This window comes from Mauremys mutica, chromosome 7 (genome assembly GCF_020497125.1).
Source record: "Mauremys mutica isolate MM-2020 ecotype Southern chromosome 7, ASM2049712v1, whole genome shotgun sequence".
Taxonomy (NCBI): domain Eukaryota; kingdom Metazoa; phylum Chordata; order Testudines; family Geoemydidae; genus Mauremys; species Mauremys mutica.
Window position 1 is genome coordinate 31,989,478 of NC_059078.1, and position 19,812 is coordinate 32,009,289.

General features: G+C 50.8%; 1 protein-coding gene across 2 annotated transcripts in view; it reads left to right on the forward strand.

Moving 5' to 3' along the window:
* The window catches only part of CDC42BPG (CDC42 binding protein kinase gamma), a 62,529-nt gene continuing 42,717 nt past the window's right edge, over window positions 1-19,812 (forward strand). Inside the window, exon 1 of one of the 2 annotated variants that reach the window (XM_045023195.1) lies at window positions 1-157. In XM_045023195.1, coding sequence (XP_044879130.1) covers window positions 1-157 — 157 coding nt within the window. Of the gene's footprint in view, window positions 158-8,403; window positions 8,426-19,812 lie in introns of those variants that run through there. The other variant, XM_045023196.1, reaches the window with a different exon arrangement.

A 19,812-nucleotide genomic window follows, 5' to 3' on the forward strand; every position in this document is an offset into this window, starting at 1 on the left:
ATGTGCAGCCCGGTGGAGCGGCGCCTGGCCGGGCTGCGGGAGCTGCTGCAGGGGCCCGGGCTCGAGTCGCTGCTGGACGTGCTGCTGTGCCTGTACCGGGAGTGCAGCGGCGCCCCCCTGCGGCGGGAGCGCAGCGTGCAGCAGTTCCTGGAGTGGGGTGAGTCTCCTGCCCCCAGAGCGCGGTGCAATGGGGGCTGGGCCCTAGAGTCCCAGGTGTTAGGGGAGGCTGCCCCTCATAGCTCTTGCAGTGAAGGAAAGAGGCCTGTCCCGTAAGCCCCCCCCCCCCGCCCTGTGCAATTAGAGGGGAGCTGTAGGCTGGGGGGGCTGCCCTCAGGGTGCAATGGGAGAGCTGACCCTGGGGTGCAATAGCAGGATATGCTGCCGCCCAGCACTCTGCAATGTGGGGTGGGATATTGGAAGGTCAGGAAGGGGAGAGGACTTGCCCACACCAGGTATGATGGCTAGGGGTCACCCATTACACAAGGTGGGGGATCCCTGTGGTGGGTGGGGGCAAGGCAGGAGTGGCTGTGCCTGAGTGCCCCCTTACTCTGCACCGCCACTGCACAATGTGCCCCCCTACCCCTGTTCACAACGGGGCAGGGGGAGGAAACAGAGGTGTGAGCATGTAGCACAAACTTGCTCCCTGCAATGCTTCCCCCACCTCCTGCCCTTTCTTCCCTGGGTCTGTGCTGATTGAGAAAGTAGCTGCTTTTATTTATATGGGGAGGTGGGCTCTAAATGACCCAGTAGGGACAAGTCTGAGACGTGGCAAACTCATGTCATGTCATTCAGCCCCCTCAAGCAGTTGGCTTGAGTCTGGATCACTGCTAGGTGCTTGGGGCTTGTCAATACAAGGAAGCTATTCTGAAGTAAGGTAGGGTGTGAATTTAAAGCACAATAGTTATTGTGGAATAGTTCACTCTTAGGGCTAGCAGTGCTGGTCAATCGCCCTGTGCCACCCTGGCCTGGCAGGGCTCTTGTCATTACAGTATCAGAGCCTCTCAGTCTGGCTGGTTTATCCTCAAAGCATCTATCGGCTAGTGAACCACTTAAAATGGGGCAAACTGAGGCAAAGAGGCTGTAGTGTGTTGCCCATAGTGAGACAAGGAGTCAGTGGCAGAGCTGAGGATAGAACTCGGGTATCCAGAACCTTAACCACACGCCCATCTGTGCCAGATGTGCGGCACTGCTTTTGGAGGACGGTGATGGATTGAGAGGTGGCTTGATCAGTGTACAAGTATCTTCAGAGAGGAAACAGCAGGTACTAAAGGGCTCTTTAATTTCTAGCTCTTGGTTCTTATTCTACGGTTCTCCACTAGATTAAAGTCAGAAACATTCAAGTTAGAGTTAAGACTCCAGTGTTTCTCAGGGACCAAACTCTGAAAGCAAGGGGTGGGGGGAGGAATACTCCATGTCTTGATGTCACCCACTCCAAACTGGCTGCCCAGCTGGAAGATGCTCCAGTCAAACATAGATTCATAGACTCCATGGCCTAAAGGGAATGTTGTGGTCATCTGGTCTGGCCACCTGTATAGCACAGGCCAGAGAACAGCCCCAGAATCATTTCTAGAGCAGCTGTCTAAGAAAAACATGAGCGATGGGGCTCAGTACAGGGAAAACTGCTGTGGTATTCTCTGGCCTGTTATATAGGTGGTCAGACTTGGTCTAATGGTCCCTTCTGGCCTGAATCTATGAATATTCTTGTCATAGTGTGGCAGGAGCTCCATTTTAGTTCAGGCTGAGACATTCTTGCTGTTTAACAGCCAGTTTTTCTAAGTGCTCAAAAATCCACCTGCTGCCTTTATTTAAAAATACAGAATACCTGCCTTCTAACCATCCAGCTGTGTTCTCATGGAGCCTTTGCTGTAGCATCTGGCCACCTTTCTCACAGAAGGAAACCTACACATTTGATACCAGAGCCTGTAAAAAGCTTGTAAATTTCCTGTTTGGCCCATCGCTACCAGTATATTGGCTCCTAGCAAACTGGTCCCTCTCATGCTCCAGATACAGAGCGAATGATGGGAGGGCTCAATTTTTCCAAAGTGCGTAAGGATTTCTGGGTGCACAAATGGAGACCTTCCTTAAAGGAGCCTGATGGAAGGGGTCCATTTAAGGCACATCCAGTTTGGCAGCCCCCAAATAACTAAGTGGCGATTTGAAGCTGTTTTGTTGACAAAGGAAGGTCCCTGCCCCAAAGCTTGGCCTAAACAGAGGAAAATAGGACAGGGGAGGGATGCTGCCATGTGCAGAACTTGGGTTCTGAGAGTCATTTGTAAATCTACTGTAATGGGTTGGCTACAGCATCGCCAGTGCTTGGGGGTCTTTTTGTGTCCTGCCACCTGCTGCCAATCTCTGAAGCCCCAGGGCTACGTTCATTTGCACCAGCTGTGGATCTGTCCCCAACTCTGGTTGAAGCCTGTAGGTCCTAGTAAAGAGTGCGTTGTTGTTCCATGCTCACCCCAGTGGAGGATGGCTGCTCTCGCACCACAGACCAAGCCCCCTGAGATAAGTCTATCAACTAATAAATGAGGGGAGAGGGTAAATCAGGATCTCCTGGCCTCATAGCACAAAAATGAGGGCCTACAGTGAAGTCTGAAGGTAGCAGTAAAGACAAGTGCAAAGCACTACACTTTGAGAAGGGGAAAAAACCAAATGCACAGCTATAACATGGGAAATAGCTGGCTAGACAGTGGTACTGCTGGAAAATAATTTGGGGGTCATAGTGGATCACAAATTGAATGAGCCAACAGTGTGGTGCAGTTGTGTGGCTTTTTTTTTTAAAAAGCTGATATTATTCTGGGGTGTATTAACAGGAGTCTTGTATGTAAGACCCAGGAGGTCATTGTCCTGCTCTGCTTGGCACTGGTGAGGCCTCAGCTGGAGTGCTGTGTCCAGTTCTGGGGGCCAGGCTTTAGGAAAGATGTTGATAAACTGGAGAGAGTCCAGAGAAGAGCAACAAAAATGATAAATGTCTTTAGAAAACCTGACCTGTGAGGAAAGGTTTAAAAAAAACCCAAACCTGGGCTTGTTTCGTATTGAGAAAAGACTGAGTGGGGACCTGATAAGTCTTCACCATCCTCTTTAAAACAGCCCTTAACGTATTTGATCAATTGTTCTCCATGTCCACTAATGGTAGGACAAGAAATAATGAGTTTAATCTGCAGCAAGGGAGATTTTAGGTCAAATATTAGGAAAAAAAATTTCTAACTCTTGGAGCCTGTTCCAGAGCTTAACTCCCCTGAGGGAGGCTGTGGAATCCACATCACTGGAGGTTAAGAACTGGTTTCAACAAACACCTGTCAGGCATGGTCTGGGTTTACTTGATCCTACCTCAGTATTGGGGCTGGACTTGATGACCCCTCAAGGTCCCTTCCAGCCAGACATTTCTATGACTTTATGAAACTCGCACCGGATCAAAGGATAGAGTATTTCTTTTAGACTATGGTACTTGCTGCCACAGGAAGTCAGAGGCCAAGAATTTACCAAGCTTCCAAAAAGGATTGGACAGGTTATATGGATAACAAGAATATCCAGCTATAGTTAATGTTAGCAAACTTTGGCAGGGCTATTAAACCTCAAGCTTTGGGGTTTAAGCTCATCTTTTAATTGATTAGTAATCAGGAGGAGACTTTCATTGGGAATATATTATCCTACATCAGCTCCCTCTGGTGTTCCTGCATCTTCCTCTGAAGCATTAGTGGATGGTGTTTGTATTGCTGTAGTGCCTATAAGTCCCAGTCATGAGCAAGGTGCAGTACAAACACTAAACAACAACTCTATTCCTGTCCCCAAATTATGACGCTCTAAATTCTGGGTTAGACAGCCTGCTGGTCTGATCTAGTCTGGCAATTCCTATTTTCCCAGGTCTAAACCCCGGGTCTGCCCCTCCCTCGTAAAACTGAGGCTGATAATTCAGCAGCTGCAAAGGGTGGGTGATGACATTTCGTTAGCTAATTGTAAAGTGCTGTGTTCTCTCCTTCCACTCCCTGAGAGCTGGTTTGCAGGAAAACAGGAATCTCTGTGCTGTGTGAGTTTGCATCCACTCCCACTGCTTACGTGTATTCTCCATGCTGGGAGTGATTTATGCTGCAGGAATGAAGATTGGAGGGGGGTGGGGGGGAGAATGATCCTGCTTCCGTGTTCTTTGTTTTTGTTTTAAGTCCTTTCTTCACAAGTGAAAATGTGGGAGAGATTCAAAATGAGAAGGCATGACTCTGCCCTCCTCCTGTGTGAATGTGAGAGCTGCATCAGGCCCTAATGTCTTGCTGTGAGAGCGTCTCTACCCCATTTGCAATACCATTGCCCTAGCACTAGAGTGACTGAAATTTGGGATTTCTGCTTTGCAGGACATAAGTTTTCAGCAAGTCTGACAATTTTAGAAATGGGGAAACACTGTTTTCAAAATGTAATACCTATTCCAGCAGGTGCTCAGGGGAAACAGACATGATTCTTGTCAGTTTCACTCTGCTCTCCACTGCATGACAGGTGATGCTAACCTGAATCATGTGAGCAGCTGCTGAGGACCCTGGGGATTGTATCTGCCATGGTTCTGGGGACCCAGGACTTCCAGTTTACCAGGTCAGCTGGTTCCCTGGGCTGCCTGGGGAGCCAGCTGCCCCAAGACACTGGCTAATAGTAGGGAGCCTGAAAGTCCTGGCTAGAGAGAGCTGAGCCAGAAGACCCATTGTGGTTCTCTAGTCTGATTTCTGTGTATCCCAGGCCCTAGGATGTCTCCTGAAGTAACTCCTGGTTGAACTAGGACTGGTCTGTTAGAAATACATCTTGTCTTGATTTAAACATTGCCAGTGATGGTAAATCCACCACAGCCCTTGGCTAATTATCCTGTCTGTTAAAATGGGAACCTGGTTTCATTCTGAATTAGTCTTGCTTCTGCTTCCAGCCATTGGGTCGTGTTCAACCTTCATCGGTTAGACTGAGGAGCCCATTTTCAAATTAGAATTCCTCATGTCGGTACTGCTAGATTGGGACCAAGTCACCCCTTCACCTTCCCTTTTGTAAGCGAAGCAGAGTGAGCGACGGGGCTTTAAGGGATGTGTGATAAGTGGTGAAAATGCCTCCAGTTGTTAGACTATTTCTATCCATAATAGATCTGTTTTCATGCATACTGCAGTTGGACCCAGCAGCCTTAGTCATGGATCAAGACCCATTGCACTAGGTCAGGGGTAGGCAACCTATGGCACACGTGCCAAAGGCGGCATGCAAGCTGATTTTCAGTGGCACTCACACTGCCCGGGTCCTGGCCCCTGGTCTAGGGGGCTCTGCATTTTAATTTAAAATTAAATGAAACTTCTTAAACATTTTAAAAACCTTATTTACTTTACATACAACAGCTTAGTTATTTATTATAGACTTATAGAAAGAGACCTTCTAAAAACGTTACAATGTATGACTGGCACACGAGACTTTAAATTAGAGTGAATAAATTAAGACTCAGCACACCACTTCTGAAAGGTTGCCGACCCCTGTGCTAGGTGCTGTACAAACTGAACAAAAGCTGGTCCCTGCCCTGAAGAGCTCACACTCACACTAGTCTGGCTCTGGCTCAGCAGCATGCTTCCAGTCCTTTTAAAGGAGTGGGAGTGAATTTTTGGAAAACCTCAGGTTAGTCAAAAACAAGCTCTTCCGAAAGCTTCAGCCCAGTGGCCTCCTTCCTCGGGCATCTTAAGTTCTCCCCTGTAAATAGCTGACATTTTCCAAACAGGTTTCAGAGTAGTAGCCATGTTAGTCTGTATCCGCAAAAAGAACAGGAGTACATGTGGCACCTTTAGAGACTAACAAATTTGAGCATAAGATTGGGGGACCGGGGGTGGACCCGTTGCTGCCCAGAACCCCTACACTGAGACTGGGGGAGACGTCCTGTTCCATCTGACTAAGAGCATGGGGCTGTCCCTGCTGTGCTAGAGGCTGTCCAGACCTGTCTGCCAACAGAGGTGTGTCCCCATGGGGCTAGGTTCTGTGCAGCCTCCTGCCCCAGAGAGCTTCCAGACCAAGCAGAGTTCACAATTAATGAATTTTCCAGTCCAGAAAGGGGTTGTTATAATCTAATGGGGCCTCATGCAGTGCCCTGGCTGGAACACCTGCTGCTTCCTGTGTTGAGCCGACAAGCTGGGGAGGGGCCCAGATCTATCGTGTTGGGACAAAACATCGAGGCTTGATTTAAAAGCTCTGCAGGTGATGGGGGAATCCCCCTTTCCCTGGGTCTCCAGCAGACAGAATTTGCTTCTGCCTTCCCAGTGTGAATTTTAATTCCACTCCCAGCTACTGGTTCTTCAACCCCTCCCTCTGGGTTAAACTGGGGCTCATTTGTCCTCCCAGTTGAGAATCGTTAGTTTCCTGAGCCATTGTGGATGGAAAACCTGGTCCCTGAATGAGAGGGGTGTCATCACTGGGGAAACAAGGGGATGAGGCGTGTGTTTCACGTTAAACACATGCAGGGCTGGAGGCTTCAATCAGCTAAAGAAAAACTTAGTTGTACAATGTTATTGCTCAGGCCTGGCCTATGCACAGATTTTGTACTGGTGGTTGTGGGGGTATGTGTGAGAGAGATGTACCACGACATCGGCTAGCGTGGATGCTCTTTCATAGAGTTTAAGGCCAGAAGGGACAATGAGGTCCTCTAGTTTGATCTTTGTATCTCAGGCCCTTTAACTTCACCCAGCTACCTCTGTACTTAGCTCAATGACTTTAGTTAGACTAGTGCATTTCAGTCCTTGGGCACCTGAGCCCTGGGCCTAGAACAGGAGAGACCACCGGTGCCTGTTCCCCTGCCATAACAGAGGCCTGAATGAGGTGAGACATGCCTAGATGATCCCAGCAGGTGACCCCCCACCCTATGCTGCAGAGGAAGGCACACCTGCCCCCCCTCCCCCGGTCCCTGCCAATCAGCTGTGAGAGAAATTCCTTCCCAACCCAAAATCTGATGATGAGTAAGAACCTGAGCACAGGAGCAAGATCCACCACCAGGCATCAAAGCCAGCGAATTCTCTGGACCCACCTCAGAGCCCTAGTTTGACTCATGTCCCGTTTCCAGCTGTAGCTGATCTTTGATCTGTCAGAGGCTGGGATTGTCTCACCTTCTACATTTGGCCAATTGTGCAATGGAGAAAAAAATGTCCTTCTCTGTTCTGCAGGTGCCCCATGCCTTGGACTGGTCTAGATTATTCCCCTGTGTGGCAGTGGTTTTCAAGCTTTCTAGGCTGTGTACCCTTTTCCAAATGGAGTCTACTGCATACCCCAATCTGAGAGAGGTATTTTATGACCCTACAATTCCATTGCAGTGTCTTCCTAAATAAAATGCGTTGTCCACCATTACAGGAATTTTTGCACATACCCCCGGATGAGAACTCCTGTACCTAGGGTTACGCATGCCCCGGTTTGAAAGCCACTGCTCCATGGGAATAATTGTCCTAGTATATATACATTGATAAGAGTAAAACTCTGGCTATGTCAGGTGCATTGTGCCACTTTAACTACAGCAGCATTAAAGTGATACAACTACTGTACGCAGACAAGGGCTGAAAGCGGGCGTAGTCAATAGGCGGGCTGCAGGCCGAATCCAGACCACCGGACGCTTTTGAACGGAGTGTGAAATCTTGTTGTTTACTTATGATCGTTATTGGGTTTTTATTATTTTCTCTGGCGTCTGGACCTTGATGAAAAAATAATTGACTACCCTTGGCTTAAAGAGAAGGCACACGGTCTAGGCTAGTAATTGAGACAGCTGGGTTCTAATCCTGCCTCTGCTACTCCTGTAATACACAGGATGGAGAACGCTCTTGTTCTGTGTCTGCTTGATGTAGAGAAATAGCAGGAAAACCACATATTGTGTCTCCTAGCGCAATAACGAAATTGGCCACAGTAGCTTGTCCTCCCTGTGTGTGTGTCTGCTTCAATCTTCAGCAGATTTTGGGGTGTGTTTTAATTTGTTTGGAAGAACAGCAATTTTTAAATCGATCTAAAAAACTCTTTGAGGGAGGGACCATCTCTTGTTCAGTGTCTGGACAGTGCCAGACACAAGGGTCCAGGTCCATGAGTGGGGCTCCTTTGTACTGTTGCAATACATATAATAATCTAAATATTGCTTCCTTGGTTCCTTATTTGACAGACCTCTTGAGATCTCCAGCAGCCCATAGAATCACCCAGTGGAGACAAGACTTTGCTTTTTCTACCACAGTAATACACCAGAAAGGGATCTGAGAATCGCAGTCATCCAAGGCAGCATCTCACTGCGTGCCGCCTGCCACTCCTGTCTGAAACTCTCGGCTGTACCAGCCTTTTTAAAAAACATCTATGATGTAACTCTTACCTCCGCTGGCTCCTTCTTGCGAGGCATTGGAAATACGATTACTCATGCTCCCCAACTGCACAGGACCCGTTTTTCAGGTTTAGGCGCTGGCTGCGTTAGGTAAAGCACTTGATCTTGCTGTAGGAGCCAAAAACCTCAGAAAACCATGCCTGGTACTTGGCAGGAAATTACCTTTTATTTTTTGTTAAAGTTAATCAATCATTTTGGCGGCAGGGCATATTCTCCGTGGGATCACAGCAGATGCTTGTGCGACTAACTTGAAAGGAAATTGATTGATTTTAGCTCAAGATCTCTATTTCAGAGATGATCGGCTGTTTAAAAACAGCTTTTGAAATCCCCTCATTTTACTGTGCCTTGGTTTGTATGACAGCAGGGGCTGGAAGCCCTATGAGATGAGGAAGGGGGCCCTGATGTGCCAGGCACTGCACAGACCCTGATCCAGATGCAGAGGGGTGGGGGAGGCATTATGGCAGGTGCATGAGCAATAGTAGTAAGGTACAGCCAAAAGATGCTGACCAAGATCAGGGTTCCCTTATGACATGCACATTATTAATAGTACTGTGGTAATGCCCAGAGGGTCCCATTCTATGATATGCTGTAGTAGTATGGTACTGCCATGTTGCTCTAGCTCAGACGAAGGGGCCTGCTGTCAGGCCAGGTGTTGTCCCTTGGCTGAGACTGAGGCCCATTTACGGCATCTGTATCATTGCTTGCACTATAGTTGGGCCCAAAGGAGATCCGCTGGCGTGGGGAGCCCTGCACAGACCCAAAATCTCCTGATTGTTTTAACACCTTCTCCTAGGTAAGAGTGACTCATGCTCCATCTCAAAGCCAGGCCAATGATGGCTTTCTGGTGAAAGCACTGCACTAACCTGCAGGACACCTGGCTTCAAGGGCTGGCTCTACCGCACAGTTCTTGGGAACCCTCAGCCAAGTCACTTCATCCATGCCTCAGTTTCCCTTGTCTGTAAAATAGGGCTGGCTTATTCACCCCATTTGCTTGGACTGTGAGCTCTTCAAGGCAAGGCTGGTCTCCCATTGTGTCTGTGCAGCACAGCGTGAGGGGGTCAGGGATTTCCCCCAGATCTTGGTCAGGGGTGTGTGCGCAGCATGTGGCACAACTAGGCCCCTCAGATCTTGGTTGGGGGAGGGGGAGGATGTCTGTGCAGCACCTGGCTTGGTGGGTCTCAGATCAGACACTTTGGCACAGGGCCGCCCAGAGGATGCAGGGGGCCTGGGGCAAAGCAATTTTGAGGGGCCCCTTCCATAAAAAAAGTTGCAATACTATAGAATACTATATTCTCGTGGGGGCCCCTGCAGGACCCGGGGCCTGGGGCAAATTGCCCCCCTTGTCCCCCCCTTCCCCCAGCGGCACTGCTGCAATACAAACATCTCCCTGTACCTTGTGCTATCAGTGAGAAACTGCCAGGGCTGAGTGGGGACGATAGCTACTAAATTTAAAAAAAATTAGCACAAGTGTCAACTGTGTGTGCGTGTGTGTTGTTCCTGTCGTCAGGGTAACCTGGCTGGAATCTTGGTTGGCAGGTAATTTTTGGATCCAGCACTGCCTGTTGATTTCAGAGGGCTCTGTCTGTGTCGAGTGATTGACTGGTAAAAGAACTGAGGCTTCCTGCAAACTCTGAGCTGTTAAAAAGGGACACTACCAATTTTTTACCATTGCCCGTCCAGCTCCGGCTCCATCAGTGTCTGGTTTGCCTCAGCCTTGCACTGAATTTGCTGGAGCACTCCTGGATTTGCAGTGAGAAAGGAATCCGGGGCCCTTTGCCAACGCTTTGTGTTCAAGTTCCATTTCAAAACAGGCATGTGGAGGGTTAATAAATCACTAGCTGTTTTAATGAATAGCTGATGAATTGTTACAGCTGCTTATCACTGTCTTTAACCCCTTGTGCAAGGTGTTTATAACACATGCTGCCTGTGCCCCTGATGTGCTGAGAACAGCTGTTTGTCACTATGTTAGTGTCCCATTTAGCGAGGTTAATCAGTGTAGCTAACTTACTAGATATGTTACGGTAGCACATGAAAGACCAAGAGTGGGAGCCTGTTATAGGGTGCACATTATTAGTAACATTACAGTAGCAGCTGGGACCCCACCTGAGAGCGGGGTCCCCATCAGGCCAGGTGCTGCACACACATATGTTGAAACCATCCCTGCCCGCCAGCACTCCCACTCGCAGTATAGGGTGGGAGGGGAACCTGGGGCACAAAGGGGGGAAGGGACTTGCCCCAGGTTAAACAGGGAGGCTGTAGCAGAGTGGGGACTTGAATCCTTATCCTACAAGGCCCAGGTTAGTGTCCTAACCACTGAGCCAACCTTCCCCTGTGGAGGCCTTTGAATCGTGTTGCATGTCTCAGATGGGTGTTAAGGCTGTTTTTTGTTTTCCTTCGGGTCCAGAGTTCACTGTTGAAGTAGTTGGGTGTGTGTGTGTGTAGTTGGCATGAGAGCATGTGTGTGGATAGCTGGGATGTGTATTTAGCTGGTGTAAGAGCATGTGTGTGGATAGGTGGGGTGTGTGTGTATAACTATGTAATGGGTGGAGCATGGCCATGTGCGTGCATGTATGTATATACACAGCTGGTGTGAGAGCATGCACATGTGTGTACTTCACTTTCCCCACCACAGCAGAAAGGGCAGGTAAAGGGTGTGTAATGGGGGTATCTGTGGTATGGAATCCTCCTCCTTAATGCAGGTCAGTGCAGGAAGCCCTGTGTTAAGGCTCCATCTCGCAGCCCGGCGGAGCACGCACACTGGGATGGCAGCATCAAGCCTCGAGCTGTTTAAATGTCTATTGAAGGGGGTTGTTAATGATCAACTGTACAGAGCAGAGCAAATGTGAGTCACACTGGAACCCGTTGGCTTGGGGCTCGGTCATCGGGGCTCCCGCAGGAGTCAGTGCTGCTCTTATGAGTCAGGACTCTGCCAAAACCTCTAACTTAACTGCTAACAAGATGGCAGCTGTAGCGGCTCACTGCCCTAGGATGCATTTGGTTAGTCGGAAGGGTATTGTGGCTTGAAGAGTAAGTGCAGAGAAGGGAGAGGGAAATGGAGCTGTGGTTAAAATACAGGCCGGGAAGTCAGCGCTCTAGGTTCATTGCATCCCTAGTTGCATCAGAGAGTGGGGCCTACTCTTTAGGGAAGCGAGGAGTGAGAATCAGGACTTCTGGGTTCTATTCCCAGCATGGGAGGGGATGTGCGTGCGGCAGCAATTTGTGGTTAGAGCATGAGATTAGGTACCAGGCGTGTGGGGTCTAGTGGTCAGAGCAGGGGGACTGGGAGCCAGGACTCCTGGCTTCTCTTGCCATCTTTGGGATAGTGGTCTAAGCACAGCAGCAGGAAGAAGGGTGGTCTTGTGGGTAAGTCACACAGGCATGTGTTCAGTTCCTTGCTCTGCCACAGGCTTCTTACGTGGCCTGGGGCTACTCAGTCCTCCTCAGCATCTGTTTCCCCACTGGTGAAACATGGAGAAGAATCCTTCTTTTGTCTAGGGAGAGCACAAAGTCCTGGGGGCAGGAACGGCTTGGTGCACCTGACAGGCCCTGATCTTGGGGGATGGTGGGGGCTAATCTTTGTTGGAGGATGCCTGTGTAACAGGGTCCCTAATTTCAGTGGGGGCCACCCAGTGAGTGAATGGGAATCTCTGCAATGCTGAGCATGATGGGAGACCGCCAATCTTGGTCAGGGCTGCGATGGGCTAGCGTAATACTGAGCGTACAGGAAACCCCACTCCCCCACATGCCGCCTCAGCCTTGTGACTCATGCAGGAGCATGTATGTCAGCTCTCTACTTCCTAGTAATAATGATAAGCCAGGAATGAATTGGCTGGTCTGGCCGGACATTCCAGCACCGTGATGCAAGAGCTTTGTTGACCTGGTGGAGAACTTTTCAGTAACTGAATGGCTGTTAAAGGAAGCTGCGCAGCTGTAGCAAGGGGGAGACCTGGAACTATTTTATCAACGGTTTCGTTGACACCCAAAAGGGTGTGAGTGAAGGCGTGAATTTTAACCGATACAGTTATGCTGGTTTAGCCTCACATGTGTTGTCTGGTTAAAAAGGATGTTGAAAAATCAGTGTGTGCAGAGAAGAGCCACAACAATGACCCAAGGGCTGTAGAAAAGGCTGGCCAGTGAGAGCAGACAGAAAATCAAGAGGTGACTTGCTCACAGGGTAGAGCACCTGCATGGGGGTGGGGGGAATCCCAGATACTGAAGGGCTCTTTAGCAAAGAAAGGCAGAACAAGCTCCCATGGCTGGAAGTTAAAGCCAGACATGCTGCACTTAGAAACAAAGCAGCAATAATTCCCCAGAAAGGTGATTAGCCACTGGAAGTGGTGGAATCTCTCTCCTGATGCCGCCATGTCCTGTCTGTCTGCCTTGCTGGAAGATGCTTTAGCCAGACACAAGTTATTGGGCTCAGTACATGGGGACCAAGTGGGTGAAACTCTCTGGTCTGGGATAGATAGGTTAGATGACATGATCTTATGGTCCCTTGAAGGCTGTGAAGCTAGACACGCATGTTCTAGTAGAAGAGGGACTTTTTCAGGTTAGTTAATGTCATTTAGGAAAGGGTCTAAGCTAAAACCTCAAATACCCACTTTTGTGTGATGAGTGTCCCCATGATTGTACAGCTATGACTGGACCGATAAACTATAACTGGTAACGCTTTCCCGGGTGGATAAGGCCTAAGGAACAGGATGCGGGTGGTGAAGAGACAGGAAGTGCTGTCTAGTGGCTAGAGCTGGGAGGCTGGACTCTGGGGTTCCTTGGGAGGTATCTAATGGCTACAGCAGGCACAGTGGTGGCCAGGACTCCTGGGTTTTATTCACAATTCTCTCTCTTCTGCATTGTCAGCTACAACACACAGATGCTGCTGCCACCAACAGTCACTCTAGAGAGGTTTTCCCAGCCCCATGCCTCAAGTTACACTGATTATTTCCCTTCCTCTAATGGATGTACTGCTAGGCTGTAAAGGGCTCCGATCCTCCGCTAAAAAGGCGCAGGGGGGAGGTTCAAAGTGTTAATTAGCAACGTTTGTCCTTCCGTGTGCAAGGTAATGGGGGTAAAGCAAGCTGGTTGTGAAACTAACGCACCTTATTTTTATATAGCATCAGTGATGCAAACAGTGTCTCAGGCCAGGTCCTCCGAGCTATTTAGGCAGCTGACTCCTCTGGGGGAGGATCTGGGTCTCAGTGCTTGAGAGAGAGAGGCGGGGTGGGAGCGTGGCCTAAGGGCCAGCCCTTGGCCTGAAATGCAAGAAACCTGGTTCCAGTTCCCAACTCAGCCATTGACTTCCTCTGTGACCCTCGGCACGTCCCTTCCCATCTCTGTGTCTCCACTTCCCCATTTTGTTGGGCCCTACACACATCCTGCCGGAGATTGGGGCCCCATCGTGCCAGGCGCTGCATAGACCCTGCCGGAGATTGGGGCCCCATCGTGCCAGGTGCTGCACAGACACACAGTGAGACACAGTCCCTGCCCTGCAGAGCTCACAGTCTGAATGGACAAAGGGTGCAGTATTCAGAGGGGGAACCTGTGGCCCGGAGCAGGGAAGTGATTTCCTTAAGGTCAAGCAAGGAGTCCCTGGTAGTGCTGGGAATTGAACCCAAGTTGCAGACTGGTGCCCTAACCTACTTCAGCTGTCCTGCATCCTAATTCAGCTGCATAAGCCTATGGCTGTCCTTTGCCGGCGCTGCCAACCTGGGAGATTTTAGCAATGTTCCTCAGGCACAGGCAGGGCTGTGGTTTGCTCTGCACTTGCCAGCAGGCCCCGGCTTCACGCCCCTCCTGACCTCAGAGAGCCACTCATTAACATGCTGCACAGTGCCCGGGGGTGGGTGTTGGGCGTGCCCCACGCCCAAGCATCCTGTCATCTTCTCAGCGCCTGCTGCCGAAATCCACAGCCCGGCACAGCCACCAGGGACTGCGAGGCACCTACCGGCCTGGCTGGAGGAGGAGAACTGATCAAAGGGCCTGTGGCTGCAGTTAGTAACTCGGCAGTGAAGGAGATGTAGGACTTGTCTAAATGGGAAAGCTGCCGGGGCTTCACTTAGGGAAAGTGTTACCAGTTATACAGCTCTAGTTACTCCAGCATAACCCCCGTGGGGAAGGATGTACTGCTGGTTATCAGGCTGGCCTGGGACTTGAGAGACCCACGTTGCCTGCCCAGCCATGGCCTTCCTATGAGATGTAGGGCAAGTCACTTAGCCACTCTGTGCCTCAGTTTCCCCACCTGTACAATAGGGATAACAGCATTGTGCTCACAGGGATGTTGCAAGGATGAAGGCATTGAAACTGGTGAGGTGCTCAGATATTACAGAGATGGGGTCAGACAAGCAGCGGCGGCTCCAGGCACCAATGCTCCAAGTGTGTGCCTGGGGCGGCAAGCCGCGGGGGGTGCCCTGCCGGTCCCTGCGAGGGCAGCAGTCAGGCTGCCTTCGGCGGCTTGCCTGACAGAGGTCCGCCAGTCCCACGGATTTGGCGGCAATTCGGTGGCGGGTACGCCAAAGCCGCGGGACCAGCAGACCTCCCGCAGGCAAGCTGCCGAATCCACGGGACCGGGAACCTCCCGCAGGCAAGCCGCTGAAGGCAGCCTGACTGCCATGCTTGGGGCGGCAAAAACGCTAGAGCTGCCCCTGCAGACAAGGACTCTAGTAAATCTTGCCTTGCCACAAAACTACTTGTATGTAAGTAAGCACACAGGTATCTCAGGGTGCAATGTTCCACTGATGGGCTTTCTGCCTTCTGGGGTTTTTCACATGGTGGGTCTTTGGCTCTCCCATGAGTCCTCTCCAGCTATCTCATAATGCATCTGGTTTTCATGAGCCAGTGCTGTTTTCAAACAGCTGCCAGCTTGTTTTCAAACTGCAAGGAGAAAGCATCGCAATCCAGGCAGCCATAACTGCTAGGGGTTGTACCAGTACAATGATATCAACTAAACGAATCACACCCTAGCAGACATAATTATATGTACCAGGGCACAGTCTGGGTGGAGACCATGCCTTCTGTTGGTAGAAGAATGGCTTTTTTGGGGTTAGCTTAAATCCCTTCCCAAGAGACCGAAACTAAACCAAAAAAGGTCACTCATCCCAGAATGAGTGTCCCCACAACGGGGGTTACAGGGGTAGAAATATATTGGTTTTAATTCATACTTGATCTGATGCTGACACACCTTTCCCACAGACAACAAGATAACACCCGAAGTTGTACTTGTGCTGGTAAAGATACAGACACAAGCCGGGGAATTTTGAGTAGGAGTAGAGAGGTCATATTACTTCTGTATTTGGCACGGGTGCGGCCGCTGCTGGAATACTGCTTCCAGTTCCAGGGACTACAGTTCAGGAAGGATATGGATAAATTGGAGAGGGGTCAGAAAAGAGCCACGAGAATGATTATAGTGAGAGACATCGGGGCTCAATCTGTTTAGCTTAACAAAGAGACAGTTAAGGGGGAACTTGGTCACGGTCTATAAGAACCAACATGGGGAGGGGAACAGAAATCGGATACAGAGAGCTCTTCAGTCTGGTGAGATCCAGTGGCTGGAAGTTGAGGCTAGGCAAATGCAGGCTGGAAATAAAGTGCAAATTTGTAACGGTGAGAGTAACTAACCATTGGAACAACGGCCCAAGAGCAGTGGTGGATTGTCCATCACTGACCATTTTAAAATCAAGGTGGAATGTATTTTGAACAGATCTGCTCTGGATTGAATAGGAATTAATTATTTCAGGGAAGTTCTTTGGCCTGTGTTATGCAGGAGGTCAGACCAGAAATATGATCAGAGTGTCCCTTCTGGCCTTAGGGTCTATGAATCTAATGTTGCCCCGTCTGCATTTCCCCCTTGTGCCTCCTAATGCTGCCCCTGCTACCCCTGTGCTCCCCACCAGTCAGGACCCACATGGTCCTTTGAAATGAGTTTAACTACACTGCTGTAAATTCACTCTTTCAAGCTTAAACTGGTGTAACTGTCTACTACTAATGCGCACACACCAAAATATGGCCGGATCTCGGCAGGCACCTCTGGGCGGTACTGTAATACTACTAATAATGCGCACACACCAAAATACAGCTGGATCTCGGCAGGCCCCTCTGGGCGGTACTGTAATACTACTAATAATGCGCACACACCAAAATACGGCCGGATCTCGGCAGGCACCTCTGGGCGGTACTGTAATACTACTAATAATGCGTGCACACCAAAATACGGCCGGATCTCGGCAGGCCCTTCTGGGCAGTACTGTAATACTACTAATAATGCGCACACACCAAAATACGGCCGGATCTCGGCAGGCCCCTCTAGGCAGTACTGTAATACTACTAATAATGCGCACACACCAAAATACGGCCGGATCTCGGCAGGCCCCTCTGGGCAGTACTGTAATACTACTAATAATGCGCACAAACCAAAATACGGCCGGATCTCGGCAGGCCCCTCTGGGCAGTACTGTAATACTACTAATAATGCGCACACACCAAAATATGGACGGATCTCGGCAGGCCCCTCTGGGTGGTACGGTAATACCACTAATAATGCGCATGCAAAAATACGGACGGATCTCGGCAGGCCCTCTTGGGTCTCGGTCTGAAAGAGGGACCGAGTGCTCGGGCAGGAGACACCCCGGTGACGGGAGGAGCCAGAGTCAAAGTTTAATCTGTCTCCTGTGTGGCCAACAGAGTTGTTACCTGAGTGCTGGCAGCCTAGCCCTCCCCTAGCTGTGTCCCTCCTGGTGCTTCCCTGCTGCCACCCGCCCTCGCCCCTCCCAGTGCTGCTGGGCTCTCTCTAGTGCTGCCCCCACCAGCACCTCTGAAAAAGACTTGGGGTCACAGTGGATAATCAGCTGAACATGAGCCCTCAGTGCGACACCTTAGCCAAAGGGGCTAATGCGATCCTGGGATGTGTAAATGGGGATTCTGGAGCAGGAGGGGAAGGTTCTGTTGCCTTTGGATTTGGCTCTGGTGCCACTGCTGCTGGAACAGTGTGTCCGGTTCTGGGGCCCACACCTGGAGAAGGATGTGGTAAACCGGAGAGGGTCAGAAGAGATCCATGAGAGAGATTAAACGAGTGGGAGCTCTGTATACCAAAGAGAGGGTTAAGGGGTGACTGGAACCGACGTGGGGAACAGAAATGTGATCACAGAGGGCTCTTTGATTTGCAGACAAAGGTCTAATGAAATCCAGTGGTTAGACAGAGTCCAACTGGAAATAAAGTGCAAACGTTTAACTGTGAGGGAAATTAACTCTTGGGACACCTGACCCAGGATGGGGGTGGATCCTCCAGCACTGGCAACTGGAACTCCAGATGGGAGGCTTTTCTGACAGATCTGCTCTGGTTCAAACAGGGAATTAATGCAGGGATGCTCCATGGTCGATGCTAGACTGGAGGTTGAACCTGGTGATCACAACGGTCCTGTTTGCCCATGGAACCTATTAATCTAATGCTGCCCCTGACTCCCCCGCCTAATTCTGTGTCTCTGGTCCCTCCTTCTGCACCCTAGCACCTCCTGTTCCTAACCCCCCTAGTCTCCCAGCAGCCCCCAAATCTACTCTGTAGGGAGTGTCCCTGTGTGTGTGGCTGAAGCAGAGAGGCTGTTTGTTTTCTCTTTACACTGCTGGCGCCTGTTTTTCTGTGACTCAGCTGGCACCTGCCCCAACGTGCCCGGGCACTGGCCGTCTCTCCTATCGCCCCACTGGGGAGCTGGACTCCTCCCAGTCCTAGGTGCGCCTCCAGAACATGGGGGAATAGAACCCAGGTGTCCCGACTTCCAGCTTCCCATTGTTCTAACCCACTAGATCCTACTGCCCTCATAGAGCTGGGGAGAGAACCCAGGAGTCCTGGCTCCCAGTCCCTGCTCCCCACTATTCTAACCCCTAGATCCCCGCCCCTCACAGACCTGGTGCTAGAACTCTAGAGTGGGGTCTAGCTGTGGGAACGGGGGTGCAGGGCTGGATGGGGGTCAGGTCTCCTGGGATTGATCGCCAGCTCGGGGTGCGGGGGTGGTGTCCAGTGGTAGGAGCAGGGAGGGCTGGATTGCAGTATGCTGGTCAGTAGAGCTGAGTCACTGCTGCCCTCTGCTGGCTGGCATCAGGCCTGCTCAGCTGTGTGTCATCAACTCTGTACTGCTAGCGGCTAATGGCAATTGTCCATTAGCTGAAGGACGCAGGATTTTGGCAGCAGGAGGAGCTGAGCTGTCTCCTCGCTGCCGCTGCGAAGTGCTGAGTGGCCTCAGCCTGCCAAGCAGCGTTACTATTAGATATCGGTGTGACGGGTGCTCACGTGTCATAGCTTGTGTAGGCCAAGCTCCTTGCCTACCCCACAGGTCCTTGCCTCCCTCCATCCCCCAGCAGCTGCCTCGGGCCACCTTCCCAGCCCCCGCTAGATCAGGGACTCCCTGCAACCCCCCACCCCTCCCATCAGAGGTGCTATGTGCTCCTCCTACTCCCATAAGAGGGTCCCCTTTTCTCCCCCCACTGCCAGCAGCTCTGTATGCGCCCCCAGTCCCACCAGCCATACCCTCCATTCTCCTCAGTGGCACACAGAGTGCCCCCTTACTCCTCCCCATGCAATGGGCTCTTATGCCCCCACCCCCAAGATCCCCTATTATTCTCCTTGCCAGGGTTCTGTGTGCCTCCGATGTCTCGCTCCCTCCCATACCCTGCTCCCGCATTCTCCCCCCATGCCAGAGGCTGAGTGCAGGCCCACATCCCCCCCCCCCCGCCCGCCATCCCCCACTTATTATTTGTCTGGGCAATGTCACTCCGGGTGTGGGGGCGTCTCCGTGTTACACTCTGTTGGGAGGCTGAGCTGAGCAGGGCTAGTGTTATGCTGGAAGCGTTAATAGATGCCCTCGACCAGTGCTTTGCTCTGTAGACAACTGCAGAGGTGCTCGGAGCTGTGGCTGTGCAGAGGCTCAATGGGTCCCCCCTTTTCCCCTTCTGGTTTCGTGATTTGCTCCAGAATCCATAAGATTCTGGCCAATGATGCCTCGACTGTTCCCTGAAATGCTGGAAGCGATTGGCTGCGGTGCTCATAACTTTATAGCCTGGCCCAGACAGACCCAGAAATGCCAACCGAGTGCCAGGGCCTTTGTGAGCTGGGCCGGGGTTATGGTACTGCCCACAGGCCCCAGCCAAGAGCACAGGGCCGTTATCGTGTGTGCGTTATTTGTAGTATTACGGTAGATACTAACTGGCCCAGCTGAGATCAGGGCCCTATTACAGCATGCGTGTTTCCATTAATGTTACGGTAGCACATCAGGGGTGTGCAGTGTTCATAGAATCATAGAATATCAGGGTTGGCAGGGACCTCAGGAGGTCATCTAGTCCAATCCCCTGCTCAAAGCAGGACCAATCCCCAACTAAATCATCCCAGCCAGGGCTTTGTCAAGCCGGGCCTTAAAAACCTCTAAGGAAGGAGATTCCACCACCTCCCTAGTTAACCCATTCCAGTGCTTCACCACCGTCCTAGTGAAAAAGTTTTT